The 20998-nt window shown below is 42.7% G+C and overlaps 1 protein-coding gene across 4 annotated transcripts in view; it reads right to left on the bottom strand.

The window, feature by feature from the left end:
• bcar3 (BCAR3 adaptor protein, NSP family member) overlaps positions 1 to 20998 on the bottom strand; it is a 75388-nt gene continuing 54390 nt past the window's right edge. For all 4 annotated transcript variants that reach the window (XM_040046295.1, XM_040046294.1, XM_040046296.1 and 1 more), the window contains 13 exons: positions 14291 to 14419; positions 12567 to 12692; positions 12354 to 12470; positions 11877 to 12109; positions 11101 to 11201; positions 10013 to 10147; positions 8290 to 8514; positions 7515 to 8146; positions 3982 to 4097; positions 3198 to 3369; positions 2762 to 2873; positions 1348 to 1551; positions 1 to 1244 (listed from right to left, as the gene is read on the bottom strand). In XM_040046295.1, coding sequence (XP_039902229.1) covers positions 1066 to 1244; positions 1348 to 1551; positions 2762 to 2873; positions 3198 to 3369; positions 3982 to 4097; positions 7515 to 8146; positions 8290 to 8514; positions 10013 to 10147; positions 11101 to 11201; positions 11877 to 12109; positions 12354 to 12470; positions 12567 to 12692; positions 14291 to 14419 — 2481 coding nt within the window. In that variant the 3' untranslated portion in view covers positions 1 to 1065. The remainder of the gene's footprint in view (positions 1245 to 1347; positions 1552 to 2761; positions 2874 to 3197; positions 3370 to 3981; positions 4098 to 7514; positions 8147 to 8289; positions 8515 to 10012; positions 10148 to 11100; positions 11202 to 11876; positions 12110 to 12353; positions 12471 to 12566; positions 12693 to 14290; positions 14420 to 20998) is intronic.

Below are 20998 nucleotides of genomic sequence, written 5' to 3'. Positions count from 1 at the left end.
TTTTACCAGGCCATTTAAACCCTGAACACAGAGAGACAACCACACCTACAGTCAGTGTAGAAAGACCATTTCACCTGAAGTGCATGTCTTGGGACTGTGCAAGGAAACCCATGCAAGCACAGGGAGATCATGCAAACTCCACACGCAAAGGCCCAGCTGCTGTGAGATGACACCCGCACCACCGTGCTGCTGCTCATCAGTCATTCTAATTAGACGCACAAGTGATTTGTGTACAGACAGTACACACACCCCTCTTTCTTGTTACCCCCTCTACACCCTGATTTTCAAAACAGTGATATAGACCAACTAAAACAGCTGGAAATGATGGACAGCTGTTCCACTGAAAATGAATGAACATGAATGAGTATGAATCAGTTTACCTAAGTTAGTCTCAAATCCACTGTTGCAAAGTTAAACACAACCATGTGATATTAACTTATCAATGTGATTAAAAGTGGATCAGTGTTCACATCACTTCCTGAAATAGCTTCCACGGCATCAGTCTGATTAAAAAAGTTAAAAGCGAGATGTGTCTGAGGTGTTTGGGTGCAGACATCACTTTTCAGTCTAGTGTGTCATGACAGCGGTGATATTTTTTGAGCTTTCCAGTGTTTTATTTGACTGAAACTACTTAGCTGTAAAGGTTTTTTTCTGGTGATTGTCCGTACTGTAAATTCATTCTTTCTCCTTCCTAAAATTTGTATTTATTCTCCTTAATCCTTTTCTCAGACAAAGGGAATCAGAAGCTGTTTCACTCTAAAAAGCCATCAGGCAAACCTGGGATGTGTAATATTGGGCTACATAATTAAAGCTGACCTGACGGGACAGTGAACATCTGGACTGAAAAAAAGGAGTTCAGTTTTCACAGATGTTCTGAAGCTTTTCATGAATGAAATGAGCCCGGCTTTGGTTCACATTCCATCAGAGCACATTGACCTGAAGGTGAACGTTCCCGCCTGCTGTGCTGCTGAGCGCCTTCAGAGAACAGTGATCCTCCTGATGATCCTGATTGGCTCACTAATCACTTCCTGTCTTTTCTGTTCTGCTGTGTTCGCGTAGAAGAAGTCAGATTATGGTTGGTGTTGTAGATGGAGGCTCCAGTTTCCGTGACAACGCAGTGAGGATGAGGTTGAATTTGTTGTAGCGATCTGATTGGTTGACCGTAGCTCCGCGACTTCCCCAGAGCAGTCGCAGCTGAAAGTCTGTCTTAAACACTTCGAGCAGATCGTCGTCACACTGAAACCCTAAAGAACAAACACACAGGTGGATTTTATTTATTCATTTGTTTTTAAAGGAACACGTGACGCCCGTTTTTGGTAGAATTTGGTGGACTCTTCTGGTGTTTACCTTGTAAGATCTTCTGTGCATTGGCAGTGTAGCCGTGCGCATTGCGTGCAACGTTGCGTGCAGCCTCCAGGTGGCGCAGCATGATGTCACAGCCCTGGTCGCTGGTCTCCCAGAGCTCCACCCCGTCAGGTGCAATTGAAGGACGCTCCATCAGCGTGAGGAGTGGCAGGAGGAGGGGCACACAGACCACCGGAGGAGAGGAGGCTGCAGCAGAGTGAGGTTAGTAGAGTTTATGAGCGCCATAAAAAACGTAAACACTGACTTTTGCTTTTTTTTTTTTAAACTGTAAATATAGAAAAAAAATAATGCAATGTTCATCCTTACTGGCTGAATTTGAACAAAAGGGTTTTTTAAAAAAAAAATTTTAAACATAGCAACAGTAACCCTTTTATAAGACAATGCTTAAGATCTACTTACCCCATGTATTTTATTAAAAAGACAAAACAAAATATACTCAATTTATTTGATGTTTCATTTATGAACAATAGGATATATATATTTTAAATTACAGTAATGCTATCATCCAAATTCTCACATTCACCAGCAACTGTATCAGGCACACCTATTCAACTGCTCTTTTACACAAATGTCTAATCAGCCAATCACATGGCAGCAACTTGATGCATTTAGTCATGTAGACGTGGTCGAGGCGACCTGCTGAAGTTTAATTTGAACTTTAAAATGGGGAAGCGAGGTTATTTAAGTGACTTCGAACACGGCATGTTTGTTGTTATAATATATAAATTTTGTTCTTTTCGATATAGTCATACAGGCTACGATCAACTTGGCAACCGGCCCTTCCCCTACCTACCCAGTGTGTTCATGCAGATTAGAGTTAAGTGTGGAAGAAGTGGTTGCTGGCCAAAGAAAAGTGAAAAGATTTAGGGGCAAAACTAAGAGAGAAAAATAAAAACAAAGCAAAAACATATGCACCAAAATGTGTCAAATTAGCCGACACGTTAGTTATCGGGCTGCTGCTGCTGTACCGTTAACAGTAGCATCAACAACAACCCTCACAGTCACAGGAGGCTGCTGTTGCTAGCGGAGAGTGAGGTGGGCGGCCTGGAGCAAAAATGCCGTGGCAATCTTTTGTCCCAGTCCAGACCTGGTTATCATCTTACTTTCACCAGGAAAAACAAAGGTTGTTGATGAAAACTATGAAGTCAGTCATGTGGTGTCTGGATTCTAAGTGACATGCACATCCTCGATACCTTTAATACAGCCCTGACTAACACAGAGATGGAGACCATGTAACCTGGATGCTACATTTTCAGAGAGTCCCAAAAACACAGCCTCACACTTCCTGTAAGTCTAAATGATGATTTGACTTAATTTCTTTTCTCTTTTTAGGAAATAATACGTATTATATCTTTAAGCTGTTATCAGTGGCTATAGGCTGTGTTTGTCCTCTTACCGGTGCCTTCGTACAGATTCTTGTAGAAAGGCTTGAGTGTTTTCTCGTAGCTGATAGCGGTCTGTGTGAAATTCCTTCGTAGAGTCGTCCATGTTTCCTCCAAACGACTGATCTACATCAACAACAAACATCAACTTTAAGAGTTTCAAACTACAATTAAATCTCTCCTTTTTTGTTTTTTTACATGATAGAGAGATTTTAGTTGTCATATTAGTTACCGGGTTTTATGATTTTTTTGTAAGGGCAAAAAAATGTAATAAAGTGTGTGTGTCTATTCATATCATTGTGGGGACCATAAATTGGAAGTTTATTAAACTTATGGGGACCAAAATCCAGGTCCCACAAGTTTGAAGGCATTTTTGAGAATCAAAATGTGGCTTTAGTGTCATTGTTACGATTGGGTTATGCTTAGGGTTTAGGGTTAGTCATTCATTACCTGAGGCAGGTCCAGAGCTTTCATCAGGGCTGTGAAAGCAAACAGGTCCCCAACCGTGTCCTTCAGCTCTATAGCAACCAGAATGAGGCGATTTAAAGTGGAAGCCCGCTCCTCCACGCTACCCGTACATCCCAGAATATCCACAGCAACAGCTATTGCCATGGTGTGGTGCCTAGGAGACAGATGGAGGTGATGGGTGGATTACAAACAGCCCCCAACAGCAATGTCTTTTGTTCCTTATCTGATCGTCCAGCGGTGCAGTAGTCTAACTACAGACCTCACCGCCTGGAGGGGCGAGTTCCACGATGGGTTCCCCTGTACGACATGTTTAATGGTGGTATATCAGCTTCAGTTCAAACTTCTAACAACTAGTCCCTTAGTTATGCTGCGGGCTTCTCATGATGCACTGAGCTTTGTTCATCACTCTCCATGTCTTTATACACCTCTCTGCATTTAATCATTAGTTGTTATTAATCTCTGGCTCTCGCCCACATCTCGTCTTTGTCCTGTCTTCCTCCCCTCACCCAGAACTGGTCATGGCTGTCCTCGAGTCTGGTTCTGCTGGAGGTTTCTTCCTGTTAAAAGGGACTTTTTGCTTCCCACTGTCGCCAAGTGTTTGCTCGTACTGGGTCATTTGACTGTTTTATTGTAGGATCTTTATCTTAAAGTATAGAGCCCCTTGAGGCGGCTGCTGTTGTGATTTAGTTCTATACAATCAAAACAGAAGAGAATTGAATTGTGTCTGCTACTACCCCAAAAGAGCTAACCAATACAGTGTATTTACCTTTCCATCAGGTCCAGCCTCAGCTGACGACCGTGCGGCAGCGTCACCAGCTCCAGACCGGAGGACACGCCCATTTGACCTTTAAGCTCTGGAGTCACTCCCAGTATCCTGGCAACCTGGTGGGAAGAAAAGAAATTTTACAAGTAGCTGTTAGAACAGTTTTCTGTTATAGTTTGTCACCCTGTTTCATTGTATGTGCCTAGCGCATGTGTTTGGATGAGGCAAAACATTTTATTTGGTTGTGTCTCTGCATCATGAAGATCATTTTTGTTCTGCAGCAGCATCATCAGGTGCAGGGTGGAAATCTAATTCTCTATAGTGCACAAACACACACACACATACACACAGAGAGGATCTGTGTGTCACAGCAGCAGTAAACATGTTTACCTGCAGATTAAATGCACGCGTCGACATCTGTCTAGTGTCAGTTTTCATTTTCCCAGCACGGTGCTGCTGTTTGCAGCACTTTCTGATATGTTGTTATTAACAATGAGTCATACCGGGTCTTTGCAGCACTAGTACATTTACTAAATTCTAAAACCATCAGTTACTGCCAGAGGTGGGAAGTAATGAAGTACAAATACTTAGTTTCTGTACTTCAGTAGAATTTTCAGGTATCTTGACTATTTATCTTTCTGACAACTTTTTAGTTTTACTCTCTTAAATAAAAATCTGTACTTTCTTCTCCTTACATTTTCAAAACAGGCTCGTTACTATTGGTTTGATGCATTTTGAGGTGTGAGGCAAACCTTTTTGTACGTCACTCCATCAAACCAATTTGAGCCTAAACAGTAACACGTGAAAGACAATTCTGTTTGTGTATTAATCACCAGGTTGTATAAAAAGACAAAAGAGGTAAAATCATGTACCATAGTCGGGAATTAAAGTGGGCTGGTGTTTTGGGGTGAGTTTTTTTGTTTTGTGCTTTTTGGGCACGACACCAGAACGACTGCAGGTGTGCACAAGTGCTACAAAAGAGGAACGATGAGTGAGAGGAGCAAAACGAGTATCTTTTTTTAAATAATTCTATCAGCTTAACAAACATCAGCAAGCACACAAACTGCTTGTGTGCAGTTTGTTGCACAGTGTGTTGCTAGCTAAAGGTCCAGCTGCTGTATTTCACAAGGAGAGAAAAGAAAGAGCTCACCCAGAGATGGAGAAAGATAAGACAGGACAGGAGAGGAAGAACAGGTTAGATGTAAAGGTAAGGATGCTCAGTGGGATTTGATATACTGGAAAAGCTTTAATATAAATCCTCATGTTTTAACCCAAATATTATGTGTGTACATGTCACATTACGCTTTATCATAATGCGAAACTACTGCTAATCAAACTGAGGCAGACTGTTTTTTAAGAATTGGATGAAGATCCTCTGCAGGTAGTGAAGATAAAAACAGGTTAGTTTGCTGTACTGTGATGGATTAAAAGTAAAGAACAGTGTGTGACTGGTGCACAGTGGCTGTGTTTCATGGTCAGAGTTAGATTATATCAGGTACAGCACAGATGAATTTGAAGTTAAGCTGATGATGCTGAGATTCATTCATCAAATTCCACCTTCACCAACTTTATACTGTCTAATATAAAGACAGCACAAACAGTGCAGAGGATGGAACAGGACAACTCATAAAACATCTGCTTACATCTTATATTGAGGTGTGTAAATCCACAAAGGGCAGTAAACCTCAGAGCAGTAGCCCAGATCAGCTGATCACAGCCTGTACACAAAGAAACTCACTGCAGCCCTCAATAGACATTGTGATTCTTTTCCCCACGCTGAGCGACGACAGCTGATGTTAGAGTTTCACCACACGCTCAATCCCACTTTAACCTCTTCCCTACTCATTTTCCTGTTTACAGGGAAACTCACAGTCAACAACGCAGGCAACAGAAAATAGAAATATTCTTTTATTTTCCTTCTTTTTCACTGCTCACTTTCTACTTAAGTAGTTGTTTCATAACAAGCTTCCTTTGTTTTTGTTTGTTTATATATATATATATATATATATATATATATATATATATATATATATATATATATATATATTAGGGGTGCAACGATACACAAAATTCACGGTTCGGTTCGATACTTTGGTGTCACGGTTCGATATTTTTTCGATACAAAAGAAATGTTCATGCCTTTTTAATTTGTCATTTATTAAAATTATAAATATATATTTTAACTCAAAAGTACAGTTTTTAAATTTAATGTTGGTGAAACAAAAGTAATTAAAAAAATAAATATATCACTGTGATTGAGGAATCACTCATCTTTGGAAAAGAGAGTTTATTACAGAGAAATGGCTCTTTCCAAAATAAAAGCTATACTATACGCTTCTTCTGGGCTATATTCTCAGCAGCATATTGTAGCGGGTCAGGGCTGTTCGGGGTTCTGTTTGTACAGTTATGTTTTGTTTATGTTGCCATAGTGACGGGTGACGCCCTCTCGCTGCGACGGTGTGTCCTTCCGGGGTCAGAGGGCGCCCTGTGTGTTGTTGTTGTTGCTGTGCGGTTGCCGCGCTGAGCAGTTAGCTAGCGGCAGTGTTCTTCTGCAGATGTCAATAAACGGCTGTGCTCCCTGGCTAGGGAAGCAAGACCAAACGATACCTCCGTCTCCTCCTTGTCTGAGCTCGCCACAATATTAAACATATCAGGTCCCCATAAGGAGAATCGTGTGCTAACGGCTGTCTAAATGACCCGGGTAAAGTTTGTAGCATGCATGCTTGTTGTTTTTGTCTGCTTCCACTTGTCTTTGCACTAGGATGATGTCGGCGTAAATGTGCAGTCATATTCGTTGTGTTCCCACTAGTGCTGTCAGCGTTAATCTCGTTGAAATTACGTTAACGCCACAACACGGCAAATCTCCATTAACGAGCTACCCCAGTGTGGGGCTAGATGGCTAACACGTTAACGAGCTAACTGCGCGCTAACACACTAGTTCCCACCCATGTAATTGAGCATTGCATGGCACATCCAACATACTGTTTTACTTTAGTCCATGACCAAAATAATTCCAAACGCCAGATCTGAATGAGGGTGGGGGAGGTTCAATTTGCCATGTTGCAAGGAGAGCTTAACTTCTGTCTCGCTAGCTTGCCCTGCTCTCTTCCTTCTGATGATGCTGTCTGTGTTGAGCGCTCAGTGGATCTGCGCTAGACAGTGCAGCCTAGGCGGAGTAGTCGAACGCAGATTCACTGAGCGCTCAACACAGACAGCATCGTCAGAAGGAAAGTTGATAAAATAAATTGCAAATTTTGTATTGTTCCATACATATGCGTACCGAACCGAAAGCACTGTATCGAACGGTTCAATATCGATACGAGTATCGTTGCACCCCTAATATATATATATATATATATATAGTCACCACCAACTAACTCATTAAAAAAAAGAAAAGCTCTAAAGCATCCAGAAAATCAGTCTATAAAAAGAAAAAAATCAGGAAGACGAAAGATAATGATTTTGCAGAGGAGGATATAACCATGTGAAAAATAAATTACGGTTGTTATATTTAGGTTTAGAGAGTGTATGTATACCTGGCAGTCAGCCATCAGCAGGTGTCTGGCTAGGCTGTGGTGATTGTGGCTGAGCACCAGCTCCTTTGCTCTCTTTAGAACTGCCATCTCCAGTGGTTTGTTTTCTAGAGGCAGAAGTCGCGAGTCGAACTCTGCTGGCCTGAACATGGACTCCGTCTCTATGACAGGCCGCTGAAAACTACTCCTCTCTTTTTTCCTCCTCTTATCTTTCTCCTCGTCTTTCCCTGCATCTTCATCCTCTTCTTCACTGGTGTTTTCCAAGGCTGCGATAGCATGATGGTAGGAGCTTCTGTCTCCTGCCACCTCCTCCTCCTCCTCCTCCTCTTTCCCCATCTCCCCTTCTCTCTTCAGTCTCTCCACATAGCTGCAGAGTGTTAGCTGAGCTTCACGGCTGTGCTCTGTGATGGGGTTAGCAGAGTTTGACGATTCCCACTCCAGAGGGCTGCAGGACCTCAGGTCTGCAGGGCTGGGTTGCAGTCTTTCACCCTGTCCTGTTATTGTCTCTGAATCGGGACACTTAGCAGCATCAGCAGGTGAAACTAGAGACCCAGAGGAGCAGCAGGAGTCTGCAGGCAGCCGTAGATGTTGCAATTTCAGGGGCTTCACTGGAGGAACAGGAGGGCCTGCAGTGGCTGTGGAATAACAAACACATCCATCTATAATGTTGCATTTGAAAATAAAAGTCAATATTGATGTAAACAGATGTTTACCATCCAATAATAATCAAATAACTTTGCATAAATATATTTTAAAAAGATATAAAATAAAAGGATACCTCCACTCGCCCAGGAAGAATCAGGGGTTTCTACACGTCTGGGCTCCTGTGGAGGTGCAGCCAGTCTGGGAGAGACACAGGAGGTGTCTGTGAGGTTTGAGGAGCTGGAGGAGGGAACTCTAGCCTGAGGACAAGAGGAGTGAGCCAGCCTAGCCAGAGGAACCTTGCTGGGTTTGGGAGGCGGTTTAGGACACAGCTGGCTGTCAGAGCCCCGGATCGCTTGGCCTGGAGGAACACGAGTGCCGTAAAAGTTACACAAAAGCTGTTTTGGTTTTTATACATATAAAGACTTGGAACGTTTTTAAGTATCTAATATTACAACCCCTCTGACTTTTTAACATGTTTAAGATATTATTATTTAAATACAAATACAATGAAAAGCATGCATCACACTCAGATTTCAGCTATATTATCAGATTGTGAATTAGAGCACAGAGCCCCAGCAGAACAGGAGGAAAATTCATTGTCTAACATTCAAGCAATGGCAGGAGCAGCCCGGGAGAGTGTATTATATTACACCCACATACTTAGGAAGGCACAACGGCTGATTAATTTTAAAACCCCCACGTGGGCTTTTATTGGCTCTTAGCAAGCACCACACAGTTATTTTTAGCCTGATAATCAGTCCAAACTGCCACTTTGTTTAGCTTCATTATTTCTATACCGTTCAGATGCCTGGACCAAGGCTACTTTATTTCATCCTCGATTGCTATTCTTGTCATTTTTTCCTCCATCAAAGTGATAAAGTGGTTTTGTTTGCAGGATTAAAAATAAAGAAAGAGGTGAAAAGTACCAACATTTAGAAGTCAGTACATTTTGGATTTGTCCATAAACCGTCACTATGATGCAGGGCAAACTTGTCATCTTGCATCTAATCTTTATAAATTCATACCAAAACAAAAATTGGAGACATCATCATGATGTTCTCAACAAAATATCAAATTCAATCCCTGGATCAGGACATCCTTGTCCTTTGGGACTTGATTTATACAACCTGTACAGGGAACTTTTAGTCTTGGCAGAGCTGTGGGAGCTCAGGCTGCTTTTGTTAATTGCAGTTTTTTCTCGATTGTTCTGTTTGTAGCTCTGTGTCTAGCATGAGTGCTGCTCTGTACTGTACATTTTATGCACTATGACCAAGCAAATCTATTTTAATCTATTTTACAGTTAACATTAAAAGTTAATACTGATAAAGAGGACAGTAATACTACAAATAAAGCCAAACATCTATTTGTATCACATGTCTTGCAATTGTTAGGCTTAATAGACTCTATTAGGGGTGGTCGTGGCTCAAGAGTTGTCAGTTCGTCTTGTAATCGGAAGGTTGCTGGTTCGAGCCCCGGCTCCAACAGTCTCGGTCGTTGTGTCCTTGGGAAAGACACTTCACCCGTTGCTTACTGGTGGTGGTCAGAGGGCCCGGTGGCGCCAGTGTCCGGCAGCCTCGCCTCTGTCAGTGCGCCCCAGGGTGGCTGTGGCTACAATGTAGTTTGCCATCACCAGTGTGTGAATGTGTGTGTGAATGGGTGGATGACTGAATGTGTAAAGCGCTTTGGGGTCCTTAGGGACTAGTAAAGCGCTATACAAATACAGGCCATTTACCATTTTCTATTATATGAACCAGTATACGTAAAAGTCTTCAGGGATTCGTCTGTATAAACGGAATGATCGCTGAAGAAACTCATCTGTATACTGCTGGTTCTTCTCCACCAAAATATTTGTATACCTGCTAGAGGCTCTGCTGATTTCCGTGGGAAAGAGGGGCTCAGCAGTGGCTCGCTGCCTGTCCGAAACACCGGCGACTTGGAGTTTGGGCTGGGAAGGAGCGAGTCAGGTGTCTGCAGGGGCTGCGGTTTGGATCCTGAAGACGGAACAAAATTACAGAAGATGGAGTTAAAGAGATGAAAGAGAAGATAATGAGACGGTGGGTAAATAGAAATAAATTTAAAAAAAGGTTACAAAAAAAAGGAAAAGATGCGGTGGAGGTGGGGAGGAAAGGAAATAATTTTTTTAAAAAAGGCACTGAGCTGATTAGAATTCCCACTTTTGTTTTTGAGGTCTCATATACATTAGATCAGTTTGTAAAAATTAGATACAACAGATACAGAGAAAAATAAAGGATTCAAAATACTTCAAGCCACTAAGATCTATTCATCTCATTTTCTTCCACTTAACCGATTCATGGAGGCAGCAGCCTAAGCAGAGAAACCCAGACCGCTCTCTCCCCAGACCCCCTCTAGCTTATCATCTCTGCAGCATGTCTGGACGTCCTGCCCTGAGACATCCTCCCAGCAGAACATGCCCCAAACACCTCACTTAGGAGGCATCCTTGTCAGACACTCAAACCACCTCAATGGGCTCCTTTTGATGTGGAGGAGTGGTGGCGAGAAAACCCCCCCAAAACAACCGGCAGACACGTGTGACTGTGGATGCGAGTGTATAACAGATGTAATTGGAAGAGCATAAATTAGTACATATAGTTTATGTATTAAACTTTTTAGAGTTAATTGGAGAGATGTAATCCTAATCCGTGGCTCGTGAGCTGCAGGTTGCTGACCTCTGATTTACAGAGAGCACGGCTGCCCTTTGGAGAAAGTTCATTTCTGCTGCTCGTGTCCATGACCTCATTCTTTCGGTCTCTACCAGAGCTGAGGAGTTTGGGTCGAGTGGTAAATCGACAGCTTCGCTTTTACGCTCAGCTCTCTCTGAGTGTTTATTATACAGATGTGTAATTATAATAAAAGGAACAACTAAAACTTTCAGCCTCTCCTCAAAGGTCACACAGCTTTTCAGAACCTCCTAGCTTTTACTTACCAAGAGGAAGGAAGCTTTCTGATTGGTGCGCCTTGAGTGGGTGTCGCCGCTCCTGGACTTGATTGAGACTTGCTGGTTGGCTGCCGCAGCGATCCTTCAACCTGAAGGAGGAGGAAGGGCGATAAAAACATCCCACTCACACATGGGCATCGGATAAACCTCTTACAAATATTTCCAATATAATAATAAAAAGGTACCATTAGTATTCAAAAAAAAAGTAAATCACGTTATAAACACTAATCCTTTCATCCCTTCTTTGACTTTTTAAAAAGCCTTTTCTCTGTCCATATATCCTCTTGTTCATCTCTGTGTTCTGTTTTACTCTCAGCTCTGTATTTATTATCCCCTCACAGCTGGTCTGACCTCTCTCAGATAGATACAGAACCCTGTTTAATGTCTGTGTGCATTGAAATTGCACACAGACAACAGCTCTTCATTTACAGAGGACGTATGATGTGTATGGGACATGTGTATGTGCGAACTTCAGTCAGAACGATTGAATGTAAACAGCTCAGTGCAAAGAGTAAAACCTTAAAAGCAGAACGATGTGTGGAGGTGGAGACAGTGCAAAGGTGGGTCTCTACTATTCAAACACAGCAGACAGATTGGTATTTGGTCTGTAGCCCACTATCCACTTGCAGTAATAGGCTTATATTAATCAAATCCAAGAAATCTCACATGCTCAGTGGAACAACAACCACGTTATGAGAGCCAGCGAGGAATTACAGTGTTTAGGTGTTAATTAGTGTGTTTGCGTGTGTTTCTAGAGTGCAAACCTGAGCTGGCTGCCTCGGGCAATGCCATTGTCCTGGCAGTGTGTGCTGTCGTGCATGGCCTGTGTGTTGTCGTATGTGTGTCCGTTGGTAATATTGAGGCTGAGGCGTTTCTGGTTCCGCCTCTCCTGCGACATCAGCCTCTCCCGGTGACTGCTCGACAGTCCGTGCTTTTCCTCTAAGCAGCGCAGCGGCAGCCCCCGGTTGATTGGCTGGAAGATGATGGCCCCTACCACCTTCAATGTGTGGGCGGAAGAACAGATAAGGTGACCTAAAGAAACCTCAACATATTTTATTTATCTGCGACTATATTTATCTCACAAGCTTGAAACTCTTAGCACTTAAACACAACTTACTATTAACTACCAAAAGTTTTTCTTTTATGTGCTATAATGAGGAAAACCACCAACCAGAACAATAACAGTATAAAATAAACTTTGAAGCAAGATTAATTAAAAGAAAAATAGTGACTAAACCCACCTGTGAGACAGGTTTTCTGTTGCCAACATAGTATCTGATGAGTGCAGGGATGCTGTCGAACCCTTCTCTGTCTAGGCGGTACTCAACTCTGGAGTAAGCTTCATTCAGCATCACGACCTGAAGGCGACAGGCAAAATAACAGACCTAGCTATTGTACCTTTTATATACTCTAGTCAAATATTCATCTCAGTGTAGCTGGAAGCTCATATGTACCTTCTTGTTAATTTTAAAGTGCTGAGCAGTGTTTCGCCATTGGCATGTGAGAACGTAACTTCCTGGTAAAGACAGCGAATCACGGATCAGGAAGTCTCCATCTCGCTGCACCAGGTTTTCTGCAACCTGCAAAAAGAAATAAGTGACACACGGGCACACTCAACTTTACGCAGCCATGACATTAGAGGACTTTACGTTGTCTCACTCACTTCCTGGTGACTTACCGTTAACGATAACAACTACATGCCTAACCGTTACCCTTACCTTAACCTTAAGACATGTCCTAACCTGAAAATTCATAGATGATGTTGGCCCCTGAGAAAGCCCAGCCTGCATCATGTGACTGTTCAAACAGATTTAGGAGCCCATAATAACCGGCCCACACACACACGAACACCTACAGTGGCCCACAGTGATTGTTTACAATACAAACGTTTAATGGTAGGCTAGTACCAGCTTTGTGAGCTTAGTGATGGTTATGTAAGACACGAGGACCATTCCAATTTATCCAGTTAGTGACCTAGACACTTAAGGGACAGTTTCATGTAGAATCACATTCATTTCACGCTAAAACCTTTATATGGGAAATCAAAATAATAAAGCTTTAATCCAGAAAACTTTTCAGTGTTTTTGTGCATCTATCAATGCACAAGTCAAATGACAACATTTTTGACAAGCTTGATCCCTGTTTATCATTTACCACAGAAAAAATGAGACCTATTATCAAAGTAACTCGGTGGTTAAAAATTAGCCTTCTCTTATGGAAAGAAAAGGCTTAATTTTCTTTCCATAAGAGATCTCAAGATTGTCATTCATGACCTCATCTCCTCCTCCTGGACTACTGCAAATCACTTTACACGGGTCTCAGTCAGTTGTAGGCTCCTCACAGGCACCCGAAGAAGAAGAAGAAAAAAAAGAGATCATATTTCACCTGTTTTAGCTCCTTCCAGTCTACTCTCTGTGTTTGCCCCTGAACTGTGGAACAGCATTTCCCTCAAATGACTGATAAAACTAGACTTAACACCTATATTTATTCATTGGCTTTTGATTCTTGTGGTCATTATATGTGCCTATGTAAGCCATGACTGTTTATATTTACCACCTACTAGCATGTATTTTACTTATTTTTATCCATTCTGTCTTTTAAAGAGCACCTTGGCCAGTGTCAACTGTTGGATGTGTTATAAAGTATTATAAAGCACTGTTAAATGCACTTTAAAAATACATTTGACTTTCATTTATTATATGATTTAAAAAAAAAAGGATATTTCTTTGCCCGTTTACACATGCAGTGCTCTTTATTTCCCTGCCTTGTTACATTTATTGGTTCTCGCTCGCTCTTCTCGAACACATACACTCTCTGTCATCCACAGTTTCAGACTTTAATTAAGCAAATGTTTGTATAAGTTAGAACGGTGGTTTAGTTTAGCCAAGGGAAGCAGCTTATTAAAAAAGATTACATCTCAGTGCTGGTTTTCAGGGGAACACACAAGATCTCTCTCTCACATGTGCGCACACACAACACACATAAACACACCATACAGAATGAAGCCTTTCTTTCTGTCAGCGCTGCTGCAGGGGCCACTCTTTACGCAACAGTCTTCCTGTAAGCACCATGTGTGTAGCATGGAAGACTAATAATAGGTAATCTGGTTCAACAAGTTTCTAACCTGGCTTTTAAAAGGAGGGACTTGTGACTCAGATTTGTGTGCGAGCAGTGTTACCTGTCTGGGAATCGATCCGTGGTACCACGCGTGACTTCTCGGCTCCTCGCAGTCCATCTTCAGTTCTTCCTCGAGCTCCTTGCGAAGTTTCTCTGAAGGACAGTCCAGGATGAACTGATCTCTGGAGAACTGGAATAAAAGCAGATAAAGCTGATCTTGTAACTTTATCCTGCATAGCTGAGAAACCCAAAGACAGACGACAGAAATTCAACATCCACATATTTAATTTATTTATTTATTTTAACGAAGTAAAAAAGGAAGCAGGAACAAATAGGAAACTTTTGACTGATTTGTTGAAAGTCGCCTCTGCTGTTCTACAGTAAAACAACACCAAATAAAACACTGCAGAGCCGGGATAGGTAGAAACCAGGACTGTAATCTAATTCCAGTGAGATTACTGAAACTATTGATCAGCCACTTTAATCCCAGCAAAGCCCAAAAAGGTTGCCTAAATGGAAAGTAAAGGACAGTCAGCTCTGTTAACCCTGACAGGATGTCGAGTCAACACAACCACCTGAACCACAACACACACACCCCAAACACCACACACGCACACTTACATGACAGCTGCTTGGTCTCTCCATCCTGCCACCTTTCTCTGATCTTCAATAACAAACTTCATAGCAGACACATTAAAACTCACACACACTATAGTTAAGTCTCTTCTGTTTGCTCAAACAACAAGCCCGCACACAGCCTCTGTCTGCGTCTGCCTCCTCTGTGATTTTCTCCTTTATCACTTCCTTTCTTGCCTTCGTCCAAAGTCATTCAAAGAAATGTCATCATCCTGACACCGCCCAGCTACCCAGACCAGCCTATTTGCACACCTTCACCTGACGTAGACAAGTACATGCACGCACACGCACCCACAGACACACACACCTCTGAGTGACGCATAAACTTATCTAAACTAAACCTTTTTTTCTTTTTAACCCATTAGAGACTGCTACACTCAGTCAGTTTATTCTATACTTTTGCATTTCAACCATTTAAATGTCAGTACAAATGTCTTGAGCTATTTATTTATCCAAGCAGCAGGACTTCATTATAATTTTTTCAAAATGGTCCAGAGCAATATTCCTCCAGACGTTCTGAAGGGATTTCCAAATGGTTCTTTGGACATTGGCTGCTTTTTCACTCATTTGCACTCTAGTCCAGCGGTCTCCAACCTTTTTTGCGCCACGGACCGGTTTATGCCCGACAATATTTTCACGGACCGGCCTTTAAGGTGTCGCGGATAAATACAACAAAATAAAACTAGTACCGGTACCGAAAAAAAAGATTTATTCATAACACACATGAAAAGACCCAGGAAAACTGAGTTAACGATAAAAAAAATAACGCTGAAAACCGATAAAAACCCTGAAAACCATACATTTCACACCCCAGCCTCAACTCTCGCGGCCCGGTACCAAACGACTCACGGACCGGTACCGGTCCGAGGCCCGGGGGTTGGGGACCGCTGCTCTAGTCCTTGTACCCGTCACTGACCTCACTGACCTGCATCATTTGAGCATAAAACACCTAACTGTATGGACAAACCAGTGTTGTGTCTAAACAACACTGGCTGTGTAGACATAACACTGGTTTTATGCTGGTTGTATGTTTGCCAAACTGCATCTAACACAGGTTAGTATTAAAATTGTATTTTCATACCAACAAGTGATTCCCAAAGGGTTATACGCTGAAAACATGGAATGTCTTGGCATGTTGTGCAGCATGTCCATGAAAAAAAAAAAAATGTTAGGAAAAATGGAACATAAAAAAAGTGTAAGGCCTAAAAATTCCCTACAGCATGAACAGTATCTGAAAGTCATGTACTTTCAGGTACTGAAAGTACATGACTTGCGGTACTACTTGTACGGCCGCAAGTAAAGTACTACTTGCGGCCGGTCCAGACGGAGTACCTGGCAAGGTACTAAGAGCATGTGCCACCAGCTCACCCTCATCTTCACCAGACTCTTCAACCTCTCACTGGATCAGGCAGCCATCCCATCCTGTCTAAAATCAGCCACAATCATCCCAGTGCCAAAGAAGTCTCCCATCTCCAGCCTAAATGATTACCGCCCTGTGGCCCTCACACCGGTAATCATGAAATGCTTCGAGAGACTAGTCCTTCAGCACATCAAGGATTACCTTCCCCCAGAATTCGACCCCCACCAGTTTGCATACCGCACAAACAGATCCACAGAAGACGCCATCGCCACAGCCCTCCACGCTGTGCTGAGTCACCTAGAGCAGCGGCAGAGCTACGTCCGAATGCTCTTCGTGGACTACAGCTCAGCCTTTAATACAATCATCCCGGACATCCTCATCACCAAACTGGTCGCTCTTGGCCTCCCTCCTCTCACATGTGCCTGGATAAAGGACTTTCTCACAAACCGGCCCCAAACTGTAAGACCTGGCCCTCATCTCTCCTCCACTCGCACACTGAGCACCGGCTCCCCACAGGGTTGTGTGCTGAGCCCCCTCCTGTATTCTCTCTACACCCACGACTGCAGTCCGACCCACAACAACAATCTCATCATCAAGTTTGCTGATGACACCACGGTAGTCGGACTCATCTCAAAGGGAGACGAGGCAGACTACAGAGAGGAAGTCCTGAAGTTGGCAGCCTGGTGTTCAGAAAACAACCTGGCACTGAACACTAAGAAAACCAAAGAGCTCATTGTTAACTTCAGGAGACACAGCACTGACTTGGCCCCCCTTTACATCAACAGGGAGTGTGTGGAGAGGGTCCACACCTTCCGGTTCCTTGGTGTCCTCATCTCTGCTGACATCTCTGCTGACATCTCCTGGACAGACAACATCTCAGCGGTCGTCAAGAAGGCCCAACAGTGGCTGCACTTCCTGAGAGTCCTCAGGAAGTGCAAGCTGAACTCTAACCTGCTGCTGACCTTATTCCGCTCATCCATTGAGAGCCTGCTAACCTACTGCATCACAGTATGGTACGGCAGCTGCACCAAGGCGGATAGAGTGAGGCTTCAGAGTGTGGTCAAGACAGCACAGAAGATCATCGGCTGCCCTCTCCCCTCCCTGATGGACATTTATTCCTCCCGCTGTCTCAGCAGAGCAGCAAACATCATCAAGGACAGCTCCCACCCTGGTTTCAACATGTTCAGCCTGCTTCCCTCAGGGAAGCGCTACAGGTGCATCAACACAAAAACCCACAGACTCAAAAACAGTTTCCTTCCCCAAAGCCATAACCACCCTGAACTCACACATGCACCGATAACACAGCCCCCCCCCTTCATGTTTGCACTGAGTAGGAGATGCTCTGTATCTCATTGTACAACTGTATAGTGACAATAAAGGCATTCTATTCTATTCTACTTAAGAAGTAGGGGGAAACAGCAAAGCCCCTAAGAGAAGCAACTGGCCCTTTAAGTTGATCTACTGTTCACCGAAGCCTCATCAGAAATGGTCTCTGTGGCTGTCAGAAAGTCCTTATTAACTGAGGGAAACAGGGAGAATAGGGCTGAGGTTTTGCCAAATTACACAAGAACTGGACTGAAAGTCTGTGGCAACAAGACTTGTAGAGTGATGGATCCAAATTGGCAACTTTTAGTTAAAATTGCTGTCAACGTGGTCCGAAAAAAGGAGAGAGGTACCACAAGGAGCGTCTACCTCCATCTTTAAAACACGATGGAGGATCTGTCAGGGTTTGGGATGCGTTTGTGGTGCCGGGGATATTGTTACAATTGAATAAATGTAGAAAAGAATCATCAGATTTTTTAGCATGACAAACACCGCCAATGTAATGATGATGATGATGATGACCGAAGTTAGACAACTGTTATGATGATAAATACATATTTACATGTCTCACAGCCTCTGGGGTAACAGTACTGGCTCAGGTTCAGGTACAGCTACAGGTAAAGTTTCAACTGACAGTCTTCAGCTAAAAGTCTGAAGACTGAAGGTCGTCATGGACAAGCTCTCAGAAGAAGGATTTGATCCAAGAAGAAGAAGAAGAAGAAGAAGAAGAAGAGGTTTGAGGTAGAACACTGAGGAAAAAAGCAAACACGCTCACACAAACAGGAATTACTAATCCATGTCCATGCAGGAAACTTGGAATATCATATCTGTGCCATTTTTATCTCTCTGCGGCTACACTAGCTCTCTTCCTCTCTAAAGTCATTAGAATAGACCCCCTGCCCTGAGTCTCCATACATGACAGAAAATCAAAGTGTCACATTACAGCAAATATTAAACTGATCACTGGCTTGGCACCATGGTGCACATCCAGCAATTTACTTTATTTCCAGTTTGAACCAGAAACACTGTGTATGTGTGTGTGTGTAGCAGTGGAAAATACTTGGGGCAGTGTAATTGTGCTGTCACTTAGTCTCCTGGGCTCGTGTTTTTTTCCTGCCATTTTTTAAACAAAAGATTCAATGAGTAAGTAAATGATAACAGACAGTCTGAATTACACGATCATTTTATTGGAGCTTTCTCTTATCAATCAACATTAACAGTTGGTGCCATTGGAGTAAGCTAATGGTCTATCTAACATCTGTCTATCTAACATCTGTCTATCTAACATCTGACTGACAGACAAACATTTGCTCATAGATGCACTTTTTGTTGTTATATTTACTTATAGATCATCCATAGCTATTTGGATATGTCTCCGACAGGGACAACACGTGGACAGAGATAGACAGGGACCAAACTACAACTCCAAATTCACGCACCTTTCTTTTGTTTCACTTTTTGTTTTGCTTTTAATCATTTTCTTTCCTTAGGTGCTGTGATGTGTTGAAACAGGATACACTACACCCATAACGCACGGCTTGCAGCATGTTTTTCCTGTTGTACGGGCATTGCGCAACAATTTTAAAATGCACATGATCAACTGTAATAACTGAAAACATGACGGCTGCTGGTTTGTATTATTCCCAGCTTATCTGGATTTGTTACCGACTCCACTCGCATTTGTGATTCTCACACTTATTTCAAAAGACACAATACGTTGCTTTTACGTCTGCAGTCTCAGTGCCAACAGACTGATGAATGAAAGCGCGGGAGAGCTGGTGAGAAGAGGGATGCACGGCAGCGGCAAGGATGACATGTACATATAAAGTTGAACAGTGATTAATGGAGATGGGGATAGATGGTTAATGCACATTAACAGAAGAGTGAAAGAGCACAGAAAGAAAAATTGAAGAGAAACTGAAGGAATAAGAGGAAGGAAGCAGAGAAGGAAATAGGAGGGAGGAGATGGATATATTGGATGTGAGGTTTTGTTTAATAGCCTGGCCTTTAATAAGATCCTGCAATATGATGTCATCCTCAGTGAGTGGCTACATTTATACCGTACCAGCCTGTGTGTGGACCACAACACAGCAGTGAAGTACAGTGACCTGGACTGGCCTGCTTCATGGCATACAGCCTTTCCTTCTAGCGTGAATGACTTCAGTTGTGACGAAATATGGGATAAACAATACACTGACGCTAAGCTTCATTTCATATGAACTGCAAAACTTGCTCAGCGTTATCCCATGGTGATGCTTACTGTTGAAACACACATTGAAATCAAAATAAAACCCAAGCATTAAGGTAAACGTTCTTCTTAAATTAGCAAAATCTCCTGACATTCCCCATACAAATTAATGATAATTTGTATCAAATCATTAAATTTTGGATTCAGTGATTTTCGGTCCAGTTCTTGTGTAATTTGTCGTAGCTCAGCCTTTTCTCAGTCCCTTCATTAAGAATGATTTCGTAACAGCCACTGAGACCGTTTCTAATGAGGATACACTGCACACCATGCACCAAGTTTTCAGCTAACAGCACTTTGGGAACCTCCTTGTTGTTGGAAAAATCCTATTTTATGCCTGTTCAACTGTTATCTTTGGTATTTTTCATAGCTTAAACTAAAGAAATGGGAATAAATGATGTCCCAAAAGGATGATTCTGTTCATCTGGACGTAATGTTTTCAATGGGAGAAACGTTTCGTCACTCATCCAAGTGACTTCTTTAGTCTCAGCTGACTGCAGGTTTCCACAACCTTAGTCAGTTCAGTTTTATTTATACAGCGCCAAATGACAGCAAAAGTCGCCTCAAGGTGCTTTATATGGTAAGGTAGACCCTGCAGCAAACGGTAACAAACTGTACATTTGCACAATGACTGAAACTAGCCCACTGAATGAACAATGGGCTGTGAGGTGAGGTGACCATTGATAAACAACAGCACAGCGTGTTTTGGGGTTTAAAAGCCACAGAGACCTGGTGTTTAGAAAAAATGCATCTCAGCTGTTCTGATACTCCTGACACATACGGGATCACTAAGGGTTTTCGCTTAGGTATCGGTTGTCCTTCTCTCCTGGATCGGCTGGAGCTTTCTTTTGGCGCCTTCCCAGCTTTGACGAATGTCCAGCCTGGATAACCACATTTACTCAGGGCCTTCTGGGGATGGTGTTCGCTCTGTGTTGCAGCGCGCTGATGACACACAATTTGTGATCCAGTGGATGATGAGAGTCAAACCTGACTGGATCAGTCCCTTAAGTACTGATCCATATGCGTAGGTTTACGGTACACATTAACTTTTAAAGGGGGCCTAAGGGTACATCTTTGCCATCTTACAATGCTGTGATTGCAACCATTCCCCAACTCTCTGTGAATGGTACTCATGGCCATGGATCAATGGTCTTTGATCAGTGGTTGTTGATCAATGGTCATGTCAATTTGCATATTAATGATCA

This window comes from Simochromis diagramma, unplaced genomic scaffold (genome assembly GCF_900408965.1).
Source record: "Simochromis diagramma unplaced genomic scaffold, fSimDia1.1 OVJJ01000553.1, whole genome shotgun sequence".
Lineage (NCBI taxonomy): Eukaryota > Metazoa > Chordata > Actinopteri > Cichliformes > Cichlidae > Simochromis > Simochromis diagramma.
Note: the sequence above shows the minus strand (reverse complement) of the source record. Positions and strands in the feature narration are given on the sequence as shown.